The following is a 15,950-nucleotide window of genomic DNA, read 5'->3' as shown; positions in this document are numbered from 1 at the left end:
AAAAAAAAACCAAACACACCACAAAACAAGTCGCATTGATAATTACATTTCCCTCTGAGCTATAATTAAACGAAAATAGCGATACATTCGATAATTCAGTGGACAGAACAGAAATCTAATTGAAAACATCTCCTTTGTGCATTTACATATAAACGTTTGCTACAAGAAGGCAGAAAAGAGAAAGGAATTCATTTTAGAACTTCTAATAAGCACATTTCCATGCACTACACTGGAACAAACAAAGCTCATGCTTCATGGTGTCTATTGACTATTCTGTACATTAGGAAGATCTCATCCCCTGACCCTGCACGCACACTCACACTCCCTGCACAAACAACCCTGCAGATTTGCTGAGACACTGGCAACACCTTTCTGCCTTTCTCCCAAAGGCAGGGTGATACTGGAAAGATCTAGTTTGGCAAATACTCCTTTCTTCTCTCTTACTCACAAAATGCTTATTTCCCATCAGCATAATTTCTTCCTCCGCTGCTGTTCTGACTCTCTAATATTTTAAAGCTGCAGAAATATTTTATTATAAAGAGCACATGGTAGCAAGAATCCCTCCACCCAAGTCCAGTTTTATTTTCCAACAAATTAGAATAACATAGCACACAGGGAAATCCATGGGGTAGCATACTTGATCATCCTCTGCACTGAAAGCTTTAATTATATTTCTGGACCTAAAATGAGCGGATCCAGTGCAATTATGACACAACAAAAAGTAGAAGGTTTTCATTCATATCTACTGTATTTTAAGCATTACCACCACGTGTCAGGAAATAAAAGTCTGATCTTGCAGCACACCAGTAACAGCGTTCAGGAGCACTATGGTCCGTATGAGCATATCCCTTGCATAGCTCGCGTTGCTACATGCACACGTGACTTAATAACCAAGCGTGGAACTTGACTTACTTGTTGTCACTAATAAAATCAATAATTTCCTGTTCCATTTTCAAGAGTATCATTCTGTCCCTGTCAAAAAGAAATGCAAGGATTTGTAGCATCTACTACTAAAAGATATTTGAGATGACAAAAAATTAATATATCAATTTTTGGAAGGCAATTTTGCAAGTGTTATCATCCATCTTGATTAAAAATGAAGCATGCTTTGCCCTGAGACATCTGGAGGAGATTGCAGCCTGCTTTGGTGCACCTTCGCTGACATATATGTTGGTTTAGCTCTTCCTCAAGCTCAACTACGGTCTGAGAGTGCTTCCAGCCACACTGGGCTGTGATCAATGCGTTGTATAGAAAGACTCTTACTGCTATGGACAGCTTTGGTCCTTTTTCACTCTTTTTTTTGATGGAAAAATGAGATTTCCAGTTAACCTAGCTCTTTCATGAGAAGAACCAATATCCACAGAAATTTTCAACATTTTGTTTGAGACGTATCTTTCACGAGGCATTGATCTGCAGGTGAGAAGACTGGGCACATCTAATTAGTTAGAGAGCACAATGGAGAACAATGTCTTTGAACAATGGCTCCCAGGAGGCAATGCCACAGCACTTCTCATTTAAAATGCTCTGTTTTCAACTGGAAGGTCTCAGATGTTCCTTTCCACACCCCACCCCCACCAAAAAAAACACATTCAAATATTTCCCCAGCATATTTCTGCACATACATTTTTTTCTAAGCTTGACAGAGTCCATCACTCCTCAGTTCTTTTGAACTTTCTCATTTTGTGCAGATAAAACAACTCGAGGACCTCCCGTCACAAGAGGTTATGCAAGCTGTTAGGTACCAACTATTCCTAGTTCTCTTATAACCGCAGAATTACATTGTACCTATTTAACAGATTCAATTGAAACAAATGTTGAAAGTCACTACACATAAAAATGTTACAGATCCTTAGACATTTAGAGGCAGATCTAATGATGCTTGTTGCTCCAAATGAAAACTATGGGAATACCGAGAGCAGAATTTGGCACTGTGCACAGGATTTTAATTGTGTACAACATTGCCAAATGAAAGCTACTTTATATTCATATATGAATCTCCAACTGCACTGGTTATGACATATTATTCTTAACATCATGTAGAGCTGTATGCACGAAGGTAAGGACAAAGACCAGATGTCGCTGAAAGTGAAATTAAGCAATGGGCAACTGGACAGGGGAGTAGAAGCTGATGATTTTTTATAGCTTTTCGCTCAGTTAACAGCCTACCTCCTTTACATTTTCCCCTCAGAACCATCTCAAGAATTACTAAAACAGAGTGTGCAGTTACAGGAACTTGAAGACCTCCAGCTATAATTTCAGGAGTGTCAGCTCTAATGCTGAAAATACCTACCTGGGGTTATTCTTTAATGTGTTAATGAGAAACTCATGCAAATCTATGCCTGTTGAGTCTGTATACTCTTGACTGCAATCTGAAAAATAAAAACAAACACACGCACACCCCCCATTTATTTCATTTCAACAGTTACAATTAAGCTATGCTATAAATCAAAATCCATTTTCCAGCAACAATCTGAAAGCATATACTCGGAAAGAAAATGTTCATTTGGAGTAAAGCCAAGAAAGATCTATGCTTGGAAGCATCGGCTGCATGTTCTCTGTTCCTCAGTACCATTCTACTGAGAATGCAGCACCAAAACTAGACACCACCAGAAACTGCTGGTTTATTGAAAAACCTTCCATGCCACTCACACCCTGTCAGGTTCTTCCTTTAAACTACTAAATGAAATTGAAAAAGAAAAAAAATAAAAAAGTTTTATTCATCAATGTCTCTTCGCATCACTTAATAAATGCTGTAAACTTGGCAAATGAGGCATCATGCCAGTGGGAATTCTATTTGCATTAACAGACTGAAAACCAGTGACACCGAGAGTGGGTGGGTAATAGGGACGCGTGACAGTAGTCAGAATTAATTTTTCAGCATTGCTACATCGCCTGACTCAAAAGTACACTCAGATCCTCAAGCTGGCGTGAACTGTGAGAGCTTCATTGAAGCCAACTGACAATTCACACCAGCTGCAGATCCACATCCAGGTAGGAAATGATTATTTTTGAGAGATTACTCTGCAACTTTATACCATGGATTAATAAAAAGATTTTTTTTAAAAATACCAGATTTAGATACAAGATCTTTTCTGAAGAAGTCTTAGTGGGTGATAATAGTAGACTGCAAGGCAGCTTAAAGCTCACGGATGACTTCCCTTACTGCATTTAAGATAAATTCTCCATGAAGAGGATTACTCTCTACTGCCTACATTGCACAAGTGACATGCCAATATGTTGTCATTAATGGGGAAAAAAGTGTATTAGAGTCTTACACTTATCTTTGATTTTTAATCACACATATATATACCTATATATGTGTTTATACCAACACAGTTAAGTATTCAGAAGAACGACTTCATGTTAAAGAAAATTACTAACCTCTAATACCAAACCTCAGTTTGAAAGGTTTCTTCACTTTCAAAGACTGATGTTTGTACGCAAAAACACTCTCATGCATACACAGTTTCAGGTTCTGAATTTTATCAATGTATGAAAACACTTCTGCTGTGTTTTTATACACAAATAAGCACATGCTTATAAAAAACACACAATCCTTTTTATAACAGTAACTGCAGCAGTTTAAATATTTTTAAGTTCACCTTTTGATAACATTCTGATCTTGACTTTTTCACTATTTTTATCTTTTTCTTTATTTTTATCCTTCTCTTTTTCTTTCTCGGAGTCATCTTTACTAGATTTATCTTCTTCTTGCAAGCTAGGAAAACTTGAAAGCTGTAGTTGGATTGATTCCTGTTGGGGAAAAAGAGATAGATAAATTTAGGGTGAGATTCAGTAAACTTCCCATGGCTTCCAACCTGCAGAGATTTGCATTAAACTACGTGTCGCTAGAAAAACTGAAGCCAGATACATTTCTTTCCTTTTTGAAAAATGATTTTTTTTTCCCCCAGGAGAAAACTGACATTTTAGAGGCCAAATTCTAGTGGTAAGTGTATTTCTTCCCTAATATTTGAATGCTATAAAGTTTTAGTCTATCTATATTAAAGGCACTATATTATTCTACACTTTAGTAATTCTCACTTGAGACTTATTAGAACAGTGAAATACATCTTATATGGGCTTTCTTAAGTAATTATACAATTTAATTAATACTACACATGTTAAATGATGATCAATGGACAGATGTCTGAAAGATACAACTTTTTTCCCCCCCTCACTAAAAAACCTGCAGGTTCATACGAACTGTTTCGCACATGTAAGCGCAGTATCAGCTAGACTGAGCTTTCAGGCTCTGACAGTAGAAGAGTGACAGCAAATTATAAACACATTCATATATAAGAGGGCTTACTAACTTATCAGACACTTTATATTCAAAGGCAAACATGCCTTTAGCAAAAGGGGTGAAACATGCACTGCGATTTTCAAGCAAGCTAAGGTAAGTAAACTTCTCCTAGGCACCACAAGTCTTATCCTCAAAAATTATTAAACTCAAAAAGAGCAAGCTTCAGATTTAAGAAGTTAATTAAAACTGAGAATTCAAGCTGGTCTTCATTTTCTGGTTTGCTTTAAAGAACTTGTTATTCTTCTCTTACATTACTTTATATTTGCTTTGTTTTAACAGAGCACAAATTGTTTTCTTTTGAAGTCCCCATGGCATAATTTATATGTTTCAAGAAACAGCAATTTGGTTGGACAAAACTGAAGAAAGAATACTTTTGTGTTCATATTCTTTTGAAGAAAAAATGGCCAAAATGATACTATATGCTGAAGTAGTGTGAAAATGCACCCTTTTTTCTTTAATAGAAGAGAGTCCTGCATGCCTGATAATTTTCTGGCATCATGTTAATGAAAGCCAAATTCACCAATACTGGAGAAAATCAGAATTTCCTGAATCCTAGTAAATTCCATTTCTTCACAATTTTTCAAAGAATACTAGCATACCAAAAGATCAATACAAAATTTTAAAATAAGGGGTGTTTTTTTTTTTAAGCAACCAGACCATTATGAATTCAAAAGATGCTTTCAATAGTCATTACAAATTTTAGGATTTTGAATATTTTAAAGAACTACAAATCAGCCAGCACAACACATGTAAGACAAGATCCTAACAGAACAAGGTATCAGCATAAACATGCCACAGTAAGACAGAAATTGGTAATTTCTCAGCTTGATCGTTATTGACTTTTTGTGAAGTTCGAATATGGCACAAAAGACTTGAGATGAAAAGCACTGTAAAAGAGAAACAAAGCCCTAGAGCCAAAATTTAACCTGACCTACTGTCCTTAATTGCTGGTTCTGTTAGTTTTGGCTGACAGTATCAGCCAAAAACTGAGTGTACAGAGGGAAAGAGTGGGAACTCCTGGTCATTTGAGGTAAGGATGCATAGAAAAATGTTTGCTAACCTGCTCAGTTGCACTCACTCAGAGGACTAAGGTTATGCCTGCTTTCTTTCACTTCAAATCGCAGTTCAATTTCTCATTCAAACAACAAACTTTGGATCAACCACTGCCAAAAGACCTCAAAGGATAACAGACTCCCTGCACTGCCCAGAGCAGAGTGACTGTGCCACTAGCTTTTCAAAACAGGAGAAAAAATGTAACTGGCCATGCTGTTCACAGAATATTATTCTTAACTTTCACAGTGGTTGTTAAAATGCACTTATGAAAAGAAAAACGACAGACTTCACACATATGCACACATATGAACATACAGTAGATACTGTCTTAACACATAACATAATACCTATATATTTGCACCAGAAGAAACACACAAAAGGGTTGTAGAGTCGTGAAAGCAAGCTACTGTATATTTTCTTAGATTTTTATTGATTTTTCTTCATAATAAAATACAATATTAATAAATACATTGATACAAGGTAAGTATAGTGAACAACAAAATAGATGTTCAAATTGCAATAATACACTTCTTGGTCAACTGTATAACATTGAAGGCAACATTCCTTTTAAGTAAGGACATAATGAACCATCAGGTAAGCGTTTAAGATCAAGTAATACAGGTAAACAAGTTTTTTCCCTATACAGGAAAATGAAGGCAAGTATTCAAATATAAATACAAACATCAAGTCTGCAGTACAATCCATACTCAGTAGTTCTGGCAATGTACCGTACATTCTCTGGTAATTAATTCCCTGTGCTTTGTAAACCATTAAGATAAATTAATAATTATTAAAAAAAAAAATCCAAACCAAAAAATAAGCTTTTTCTCCTCTAAAGTGAAAGCAAAGCAATTCGGTTGGCACAAAACCTCCTGCATCCTTCAGCCAGTCCAAGGAGGAACCCGCAGGTTCATTCATTAGTAAAAGGTCAGGTAGAGCGAACGTGCGACTCAGCTCTCATTAGTTACACCCAGACAATCATGTCTTTAAGAAATGGATGCTGGGGTTCAGGGAGGCATTTTATCTCCCATAAAGGTTTTGATATGGTCAAAGAAATCTTTGCTGCAGCTGGTCAGATTCGGTTAAGACCCGAGGCTGTGTGTCACAGGAACCCCTCCTCTGCCTGGTGTCAGGGCGCAATCCAGACAGGGATTTTACCTCACAACCTGCCAGACTCTGACGTTTAATACAGGTCCTCTGCAGTACATTATAAACTACCACACGATGCTTAATACAATCTCTTTATATTATTCTCCTTTTCATTCTCTATTAAGCAACAGAAAATACAAATGAAATCAGAACAAAAGCCACGCATCTCAAGTAACGCAAGTTAAGCAGAAAGCATATACCTACAACAGAACAACTGATAAAATAACGTGCTCATCTACTGCATAAGCATCATTGTAGAGCAGTAGAACATGTAGATGTCCCCCTGCTAAACAACCTGGGTTTTGGTGTTTCAAAAAAAATTTTATAAAAATAGAAAAACCTCTCCATATTTATGAACTAAGAGGAGAGTTGGATTTCTTTCGTTTCAAGTCAATAGAGGAAAAGGGGAAAAGGTGAGAAAGTACACTTAAATGTGATTTTTTTTTTTTTTTTTTTTTGCTAAGCTCACAAGAAGTCCCTTGCTCATCCTCTTCTGATGGCTGATCCCATTTGCACATAAACATCTCAAAATATAGGCAATGCTTATGATATTTTGATGGTGGTTTGGGGTTGGTTTTTTTTTTTTTTCCTTAACCCTTGCTCTTACCAGGCAAGCAAAGAAGAGTATTTGAGGTTTTTACTTTTGCTTTTTGGGTTATTTTTTGAAGTTAGTCTAAAAAGACTACCACCAGTGTTATAGTTCAAGTAAGGGGTGCAGGGGACAGAACTCTACCAGCTGCTGGCAATACAACACTACCAGTACAGATAAACTCAAACACATGCTTTTCGATACCAGAAAATCTACACCAAGAGTTTTGGAAACGAATGCCATTCAGTAGGAGGCAGCCTTGGCTCTACCATGATATTTTAGGAGAGTGAAGGACTTGTGAATTTTATGTGAAGGGGGACACTGATATGAACTGGAGTCTCAGAGGAGCCAGAAACCAGAGCATATTCATAACTGTATCTGGTGCAGCCTCGAAAGAGATAGCCTTAGAGAAAAGTACATATTAATATTCTTTTTGATTGTTACTATTTTTATTTTAGTTTTAAAATCTGAATTCTTTTGAATTCTTTTCCATTTGCTGAAATTTTCAGGGGGTCTGGAAAAAAAAGCAAACAATACCCTGTGATATAGTATAAAACTAATATTTCAAAATAAAGTTCAAGCTAAATCAGATAACTTCATAAAAATGTGTTCACTGTCAGATGCAATTTTTTCCCCCAAGAAAGACATTGTTAAATGACCAATTAAGTAACATAATCATGCAACTGAACATGGAGGTCAACCATGCAGCTAACAGCAATGATTGTAAGTGTACCTGATTATCATGAAGATTTTCTGCTCCCGGGCGAGGGGATGACTCTTCACATACAGCAAGACTCCGAACAAGTTTTCCTTTAGCTCCTGACTGAATAAGGGAGAGAGAGAGAGAGAAAAAAAAAAACAACAAACAAAACAAAACAAAACAGAGAAGACTACTACTGACCCCCAGTCACATAAGCTGCACACATCAGCTGTCCCTAACTATCCCAAATGACTATTACCCACCCAGCCAGCAAAATTGTATCTGACTTTGATAAGGACAGAAAAAGATTCTAAGCAATGAGCCATTTGCCAGACAGGGAAGGTGGTAGGTTTCTTTTTGCTTTTAATCATTTCTGCTACAGTTCACTCACTTCCACCAAAAGTTGTAAAAGCAAAGAATAGATAACTCAATACTGAAGGTAATTTAACATAAAATTAAATTCAAATGTTCCTTCTGTCATTTGACGTTGGGTTGGTTTGTTAATTTGTTTTGGGTTCCCCCTCCTCCCCGTCTTCTTCTAGTAGTATTATATCCAACGAACACTGCACTTGGAAAATTAAAATAAGGGCTTGGGGTTTTTTTTGGTTCCTAGAAGCTCCTTTCCGACCCCCATTAGGGAGCTAGTCAGTCTCTGCTTCTTTATGTCAAGATTAGTCCATTATAATAAAATTCAAACAAAAACGTTAATTATTAAAGGAACAAGCTTTTTCCTTCCCCAGCGGCACGCAGAAGCACACATGCCGTCTAACACAAGCCCACACCGAGCCTAGCAGCATAAAAGTATGATGGATAAATAAAGGGGAGCCTGATACATTTTATCTAGAGAGAGTCCTCTGCACAACAAGATTATGGGGTAAGGGAGAAGAAAAAACACACAAACAAAAAAAAAACCAACCAAACCACCATGTAAGTGATGAAAGGCCATCACTGCAGACAGATATTTGATTGAAATTCTCTATCCTACCATGGCATGCAATTCCAAACAATGATGGATCCTTACCTTGGATCTCTTTTTCTGCTGGTTCTGATTTGCACTTCGTTTCTGGGGACAGCAAAAAAAAGAAGCAGTTATCACTTCAGTGGAAAATGCGCATGACAAGAGCATTACCAGTAAAGAGACTAAATCACTCCTAAATGATATTTTAATCAGTTGCTGACTTCAAAAACAACTTCCCCAAACCCAGTCTGGAAAGCAGGGAAAAATCAAGAATCATATCTGCTCACTTTATTAATTTTAAGAGCAGGTATAAACAACAAAACCACACTGTAGTGTTCTGTAATTTTGCATATAATAAAAAATGTAAGAAAAGGCATACTTAAGTAAATGCTCTCCCTCTCCAAATTCCTTTAATTTGTGGTCTCCCCCTTTATTTTTTTTTTATTATATTTGAGTAAAAAAAGATTAAAAACACCTCATCCGATAAAGTCCTATCAAATGACCTTCTTAGGCTTTGCATGACAACTTTTTGTTGGCAGTAACACCTACAAACCAAACCACATAGTAAGTAATTATTCATTAGTATTACCTGTAAATTCATGAGATCAAGGTAGTTTTCTAAACCCCCAAAGAGGGAAAAAAGTAAAATATTTCACCAAGCATTAACACAAACATCTAGAAATTAACTTTTCAGAAAAATCAGAAACATGGACAGCAGCCTAAAGAGCTTGAAATGTATAACAAATAACAGCATTTATTTCATGAGCAGATAAAAGGACACAAAATTAAAAAAAAAAAAAAAAAAAGAGAGAGAAACAAAAAGAGAGAGAAGTTATGAGAGGAAAAAATAGGGTGAGCGTAGGCAAGGAAACAGATCATAGAAATGGAAAGGCAATGGTAACACGCTGATATTTAATGCACCCATTCACTCTTCCTGTCTTACCTGCAGCTCTGTCTTGGCATCGCTCAGCTTCTCCTCCTTCTCCTCTACTTCTGAGCTTTCAGATTTATTAAGCATACAGTTGTCCGGGTTCGCTTCTGAGATGGCAGTCTCCTGCTCTTTCACAGCTTCCTCCGCTGTCTCCTGGTTCAATTTACCTTGCTCGGACATTCTTCCAGATAGAAATTAAAATAACAAGATTTGGTGACCTGAAAGGTCAAGATACCACGACACAAACACACACATAAAAAAAAAAAAACAACACACAACACTGGGGGTGAATTTTTAATTTTTTTTTTTTTCCCCCAAGTAAGCACTTTAGTTTCCTATGATAAACAAATCAAAACATGCAGCTCATGAGTGGAAAGCTATATATGACCCAGCTGAAGAGATGTACTGAATCAACAATATTGGATAGCAGCAGAATTGTGTCAGGTTAAACAAGCGGATCTCTGATCTAAGCAGTCTTGGTGGGGAGAAGATTGAAGGTAAGGTGCTGTGGCTCCCCAGCCCTGCCTCTCCCAGCCCAGCTCCAGGACTGCCAAGGTGCAAGCAGGGACAGTGAACACCTCTCTGCTACAGAGCTCAGCAGCACCAGGCAGGAAGGACCTGTTTGGACTTCCAGGTCTCTGGCATCTCAGTGCTCCCCCCCCCTAGATTTTTTCCTCTTTTTATTTATTTTTTTTTTTTTTAAATAAAAAAATAGCCAAAGAAACAAAAGAAACAGAAACAAAAACCAAGCGTGAGCAACAATACTTGTTTTAGCACTCAGTCATGGTGCCTGTACATAGCAGAAGCCCATGGTACTCACTACCGGTTTTGTTTATTTTTTTTTAAAATCTATATTAATATATATTTATATACATATATATTTGAAGAGGTAATAATTCAATACAAATATGAAATCTAAATTTGGCAATAAAGTTTTCAGGGTCAATGTTTTCCAAGCATCAAACTGACAGCTCCATTATTAAAATCCTAAGCCTCTTCCCAAACCCCATGTCACTCTCCAGCACTATGAAAATCCTACAGGAAGCCCTTGGCAGGTATTTCTAATGAAAACATCTTAACTGAGCTGCATTTACTCTCAGCTCACAATGGGTTGTTGTACAGAAGCTTTAAAGGCTTTTCAAAGTTAAAACCTATTATTATTTTCTCTCTCATTCTCTCTCTCCCCCCAGCTCCCTCTTGAAGCCTCCCCCACTGATCAATTGTCAAATGAGACTCATGAATAATTTAAATTTTCTTTCCCCATCCATTTGGCTTAAGAAGTATCTTCGGGAAAAACAACTACAGTTGAGAAAGGGAGTTATTTCAGAAAGGGTCTTTTGCAATACCTTGCCACTTCTCAACAACGAAACAGTGACTATTAAGCAAAACCACACTTTGCCATGTTCCTCCTTACAGCTTGTAATTAGCATTCAACAGATCTGGTATCACCTTCAATTTTTTAAAGCTATGTTTTAAGTGAATACATAAGACATACTGAATTTTAAAAACTTACTACTTCCAATTTACTACTTTCCAAGTTTTGACACTGTAAGCAAATAAAATAATAAAAACTTTCCAACATAATCTTCCCGTTTGAGAAGGATTGTGGATTTCACAAGAAATGAAGCCACACAGTTCATAAATAAATCAACTGGAATATGAAGTTCACAAGTTAGCTCACAGTAAGCCAAGTCAAGCTTTGAGTTGTTCTCCTTCCTCCCACCGTCCTTCCCCAGGAGTCCCATGATATTGGCCATTCTGCGGTTACAACTGAAACTTGAACCGCTTTGACAAAAATTCAAAACACGATGAATGACAAGACCTGAAACTGATCTGTTAAACAATCCTTAATCTGTTTGGGATTTTCATCCAGAAATGCACACGCATGCACAAATTCTTCATGGGCATATTACCCCACAGCTCATCTACATGCTTACATAGCGTTCACAAAAACAATTACACCCACAGTTTATCAGTTGCACCGAAGAAGCCATTTACCTGAAAAACTGCTATAATTCCCCCTGTCTTTCTAGTGTCTTCTGTTGCTCTTCGCTAGTTAAGTCCACACAAATGATCAATGACAATGTGAGTCCCATGTCCCCATTAACAGTTCAGCGTGCCAATCTCCATGCTGATCCTTCAGAGAGTTTGACAGATCATAGTCAACCTGGAAAAAGACAAAAAGTAAATAAAAACAACAGTAATGATCATGGTACAAGGAAAGGATGCAACGGACAGGATTAGATTTCTAACACTAATGACCAGCTTCAAGCAAATCACTTTCACAGCTTGATCCAGCTCCACCTGTCTCAAAACTGCCTGCTTCTTCTCTAATGAAGGCTAGAGCCGGCTGTTCAAGTCATAACAGCTCCTACGCAAGAAGCTAAAATTAACAATTGCATTATGCACTGAAGATTACTCACTTCAATTTTAACCTTTTTTAGTGAATTCCAGCACTTTTCATTAAAAAAAGCATATATACATATTTATATATAAGCTCATCTGTTTGCTTCAACAGAAATCAATGAGGGTATGAGGAAAAAGGACTCGCCTGCTTTTTAACTACAGCTTCTGCTCCAATTAAAATTTCAATAGTCAAACGCTATTGAAAATGAAGCTAGGTGCATGCTTTTAGAAAGCGACCTCCTTTGCCATGCTAGTGAATCGAATATTCATTTAATAAGTCAAATAAAAGTTGAAAAGATCAAGAATGGGAGAAGGCAAAGGAAGAAATCCTATTCCCCCAACAACAGCCACCAGAGAAACTTTCTTTTGAGGCACTGTGTGAGGAGGAAAAAGGAGATCTCCAGGTTATGGTTTGGAAAAGAAACCTGAAGAAAGAGTTGCCTCGGCAATGCAATTTATGCTGTTAATCAGGATTGTGTTTGCCAGCTGAAGAGCTGACCTGACAGAAAAGGAGCATTTTGGGGTGAGTCCAGCTGATTTACAAGCCATGGCCATGTGCCGAACTGTCTTGATACCACAAGCATCTCAAGGCTTGCGTGTGAATCATGGTTGAAGCAATTAGTGTAAATACACAAAAACAGCAAATAGGAGGAAACATGTATCATTCTGCTAGGGTGAAGAGGCATCGGTGGAACAAAACTGGAAATCAACTCACTCATATAAGACTCCTTGTTTCTGAGGCACATTTTAAATTGTGCATGGTTGCAATTGCTCTACAGTATGTGGCAGTGCACTGGAACTCACCATGTTAAGAGCTGAATTTCATGCACCAGAAATGGAATTTAGCCTTTCACAAAAATCAAGTCCTGCTTTCTCCAGGCGCTGAGAGGAAGCCAGCAGGCAGTTCTGTAAACTACTGCTGTCACTCTGCAAGTTTATATACATAAAATATTTCTTTTCCTCAAACCACTTAATTTGTACAGAGTAATACAACGTACATCTATACAGAGTAACACAAAGTTCGTCTTCCCATTCACTTTTTGGTATTTCTCACAGGACATTTTCCAAACTTTTATCTCATTGACAAACATACTTACAGGACCACAATAGGAGTGGAGGAACAATATGGAAAATTATGCCTAAGCACTCAAGCACAGGCAAATGTATTTTACGGAGCCAACAGAGAGAAAAGAGTAAATATACCACTGTTTCCTCATAACCATATTCCATTAACCCTTTCCCTCACAGTTCTGAAAGGAGGTTGGGGGGTGAAATCAACCAAAACCAACCACAAACCAAAAAAAAAAAATCCAAGGAAACACAGTGCATTACAGTTTCACTTGGAAAACAGCCACCCAGGGGATGGACCATTGTAATCAAAACCCTCCAAAACTAACTGAGAAATAGAGATCTGCACCAAAAGCAGGACACACAAAAATATTTTCAGATTCTTCAGCTGTTACCATGTGTTGTGAATTAACTATTCATAAAGACAAACAGAGCAAAACAAAAAACAGACAACAAACCAACCAACAAAAGGGTATCATAATCAGCAAGTGAAGAGATCCGCCAAGACTCAAATAAACAGCATTTCTGGTCTTGTGCCACAGATGCTCAACATAATGTTATCATGCTTTACCAAAGACATATTTCTTCATAAACTGAGTTTCCCATATTGTTACACTTAAGATCTCTGATAGCAATGTAATTTTTCATTGGCAATGTAACAGAAGACCATAGAATCTTAAATTAAAACAACAAAAAACCCACATAAATTTCCCCAAGAAAATATAAGCAAGCAGAAAACAAGCTTACAGTGAGCAGCTACCATTTTTCAAACCCGCAATGATAATTTTTCTTAGGATGATTATTTTTAAAAGTTCTTCATAATTATCTTCGGGGGGGGGGGGGGGGGGGGGGGGGGGAAGGCAGGAAGAACCGAGACATAGCAGCCACAATCAAGCTCTTCACCTTCCCTCAATATAAATTTCCTCCTCCTCCATTAGGCAACTTAAAAGTGATGACTAATCATTTACACACTACGATACGTAAAATACACTTTTGGTTGTTTGGGTGGGTTTTCGAAGGGACTCAGGTTTTTATAAAATACTTCAGGAAGAGTATAAATAGCAAAAATGAATCAGTCAGAAAATAGCCATTAGGAGTGAGACATTTTGATTGAAAAATACATCTCTGTTTCTTGTGTGTCTCCAGGATATCTGGTTATTCAGCGATGAATGCATTTTTTACTATTGTCAGTCCTGCAGTGACAGCACTGCTGAGGAAAGACATACTAGATCATTCTTTCTTGCACATCAACAGAAATGTCAGCGATGATTTGACTGTCAAAGCCTTCAGTACCAAAGTGACGCAAAAGGCTGAATAAATGCACTTGTGTTTTCGATCCTCAGGTAGAATCCACAAAACTTGTTGCTAGGCAAAACCCACCTTTATTTACAAGCAAGCAAAATTTCATAGGCTTGTTGGGATTTTAGAAGTCTACAGAAGCTTGCGGCAAAATTTCAGCCTCTAATTCCTTAAAGCAACTTGAGTATCACATGCTGCAATGCCACAGAAAACACAGGTGCCCACCAAGCCATTTATAGAACCACTTTAATGGAAATATTATCTGTTTGTACAGAATTTATAAGCACCAGCTGATCAGCATACACTGTGGGATGGAAATGCTGGTTTTGTCTTAAATTGCTTGCTTTATTAACAGGATTTTCACTGTAGAAGCTGAGGGTACTATCGAACTTGAACAGCCACTGCCAGAGCTCAAAGGGAAAGGGATAGGGATGGAAGAATGCACGCATGGTCACTTCTGTTTGCAACACACACCATGCAGATTCCAAGAAAAGTTTGTGGGAAGGATTACACTTAATTTAATGCAAAAGTTTAAAAATCATACCCAGAAAAAAGAGCTGTCAAAAATGCACAGAACAGAAAAACGAGCAAAAACATTAGAAAGCCCATCCTCAGTGAACACCTGGTAGCTAACCATCAATTGAAACTAAACAGAGGCACATCTGACAAAACCCTACAAGCCCACCCCAGGGGAGTAAGCCCTTTTTGTATTATGGATCAGGAAATGTTTTGGTGGTCTCAAAGGTAACACATGCTGCAGCAAGAATTTTGAGACACTTATGCTCCCAGTAAGCATCACCATGTCCGCTCTCAGAAGAGATGAGCAGGCTTTAAGACCAAACAGCGTACTCTTAACTAAGAGATGGCAACAGCAGGCAGGATGGAACCCTGACAGAGTGAAACCAAAGGGTTTTTTTTTTTTCTCCAGATAAAGCTGCTAAGCATAGAGGTAAAAATCATTTGAGCCTGAACGGCTCCTGTGACTGAAAGTTGGCTGATGTTGGCAGTACCTATACATCAGGATCCTTCTCATCCCATAGTGATTCTCCACTTGCATGAATGGCTCACAGGTATGAGCCCACTTGCTGGAAGCAGAGATGTCAGTTGTGACTTCCACTATGTGACATATACCTCATCCATACACATAAACATAGCTTTGACTCATTATTGCTAACCAACTCCAGATTCCTGGAAACCACTGGAAACAGACTATGGCGTTATCTTAAGATTATCAGTAGACACAGCCCTCAATGTTGCCAAATTCTCATGGCTTAAAGCATGTATTTCCTGTTAATTGATGTTTAGTTAAGTATTCCAGTTCCCACTATCAGGCAAATTATGAGGAATCTCAGGTTTCTCACTGAAAACAAAAGCTTCAACTCTCTGTGATGGCTTCAAAGAAAATCTTCAGGATATAAAACCTATTGTTCAAAAAAACCCCACAGCACCACAAAACACAAAAAAGGCAAGTATAATAAATCCTAGAGTTTTGGT

At 37.6% G+C, this 15,950-nt stretch overlaps 1 protein-coding gene across 2 annotated transcripts in view; it reads right to left on the bottom strand.

Annotated features, from left to right (window-relative positions):
* The window catches only part of ARPP21 (cAMP regulated phosphoprotein 21), a 106,647-nt gene extending 96,784 nt beyond the window's left edge, over positions 1-9,863 (bottom strand). The window contains exons 1-7 of one of the 2 annotated variants that reach the window (XM_086468437.1): positions 9,696-9,863; positions 9,256-9,297; positions 8,816-8,857; positions 7,828-7,917; positions 3,603-3,753; positions 2,291-2,369; positions 913-972 (exon numbers count right to left, since the gene is read on the bottom strand). In XM_086468437.1, the coding sequence (XP_086324563.1) occupies positions 913-972; positions 2,291-2,369; positions 3,603-3,753; positions 7,828-7,917; positions 8,816-8,857; positions 9,256-9,297; positions 9,696-9,863 (632 nt within the window). The remainder of the gene's footprint in view (positions 1-912; positions 973-2,290; positions 2,370-3,602; positions 3,754-7,827; positions 7,918-8,815; positions 8,858-9,255; positions 9,298-9,695) is intronic. The other variant, XM_086468438.1, reaches the window with a different exon arrangement.
* Positions 9,864-15,950: the final 6,087 nt, after the last annotated feature.

Source organism: Leptosomus discolor, chromosome 7 (assembly GCF_034619465.1).
Source record: "Leptosomus discolor isolate bLepDis1 chromosome 7, bLepDis1.hap2, whole genome shotgun sequence".
In the NCBI taxonomy this organism is placed as follows: Eukaryota; Metazoa; Chordata; class Aves; order Leptosomiformes; family Leptosomidae; genus Leptosomus; species Leptosomus discolor.
The sequence above is the reverse complement of the archived record's forward strand: the minus strand, read 5'-3'. Positions and strand labels throughout refer to the sequence as shown.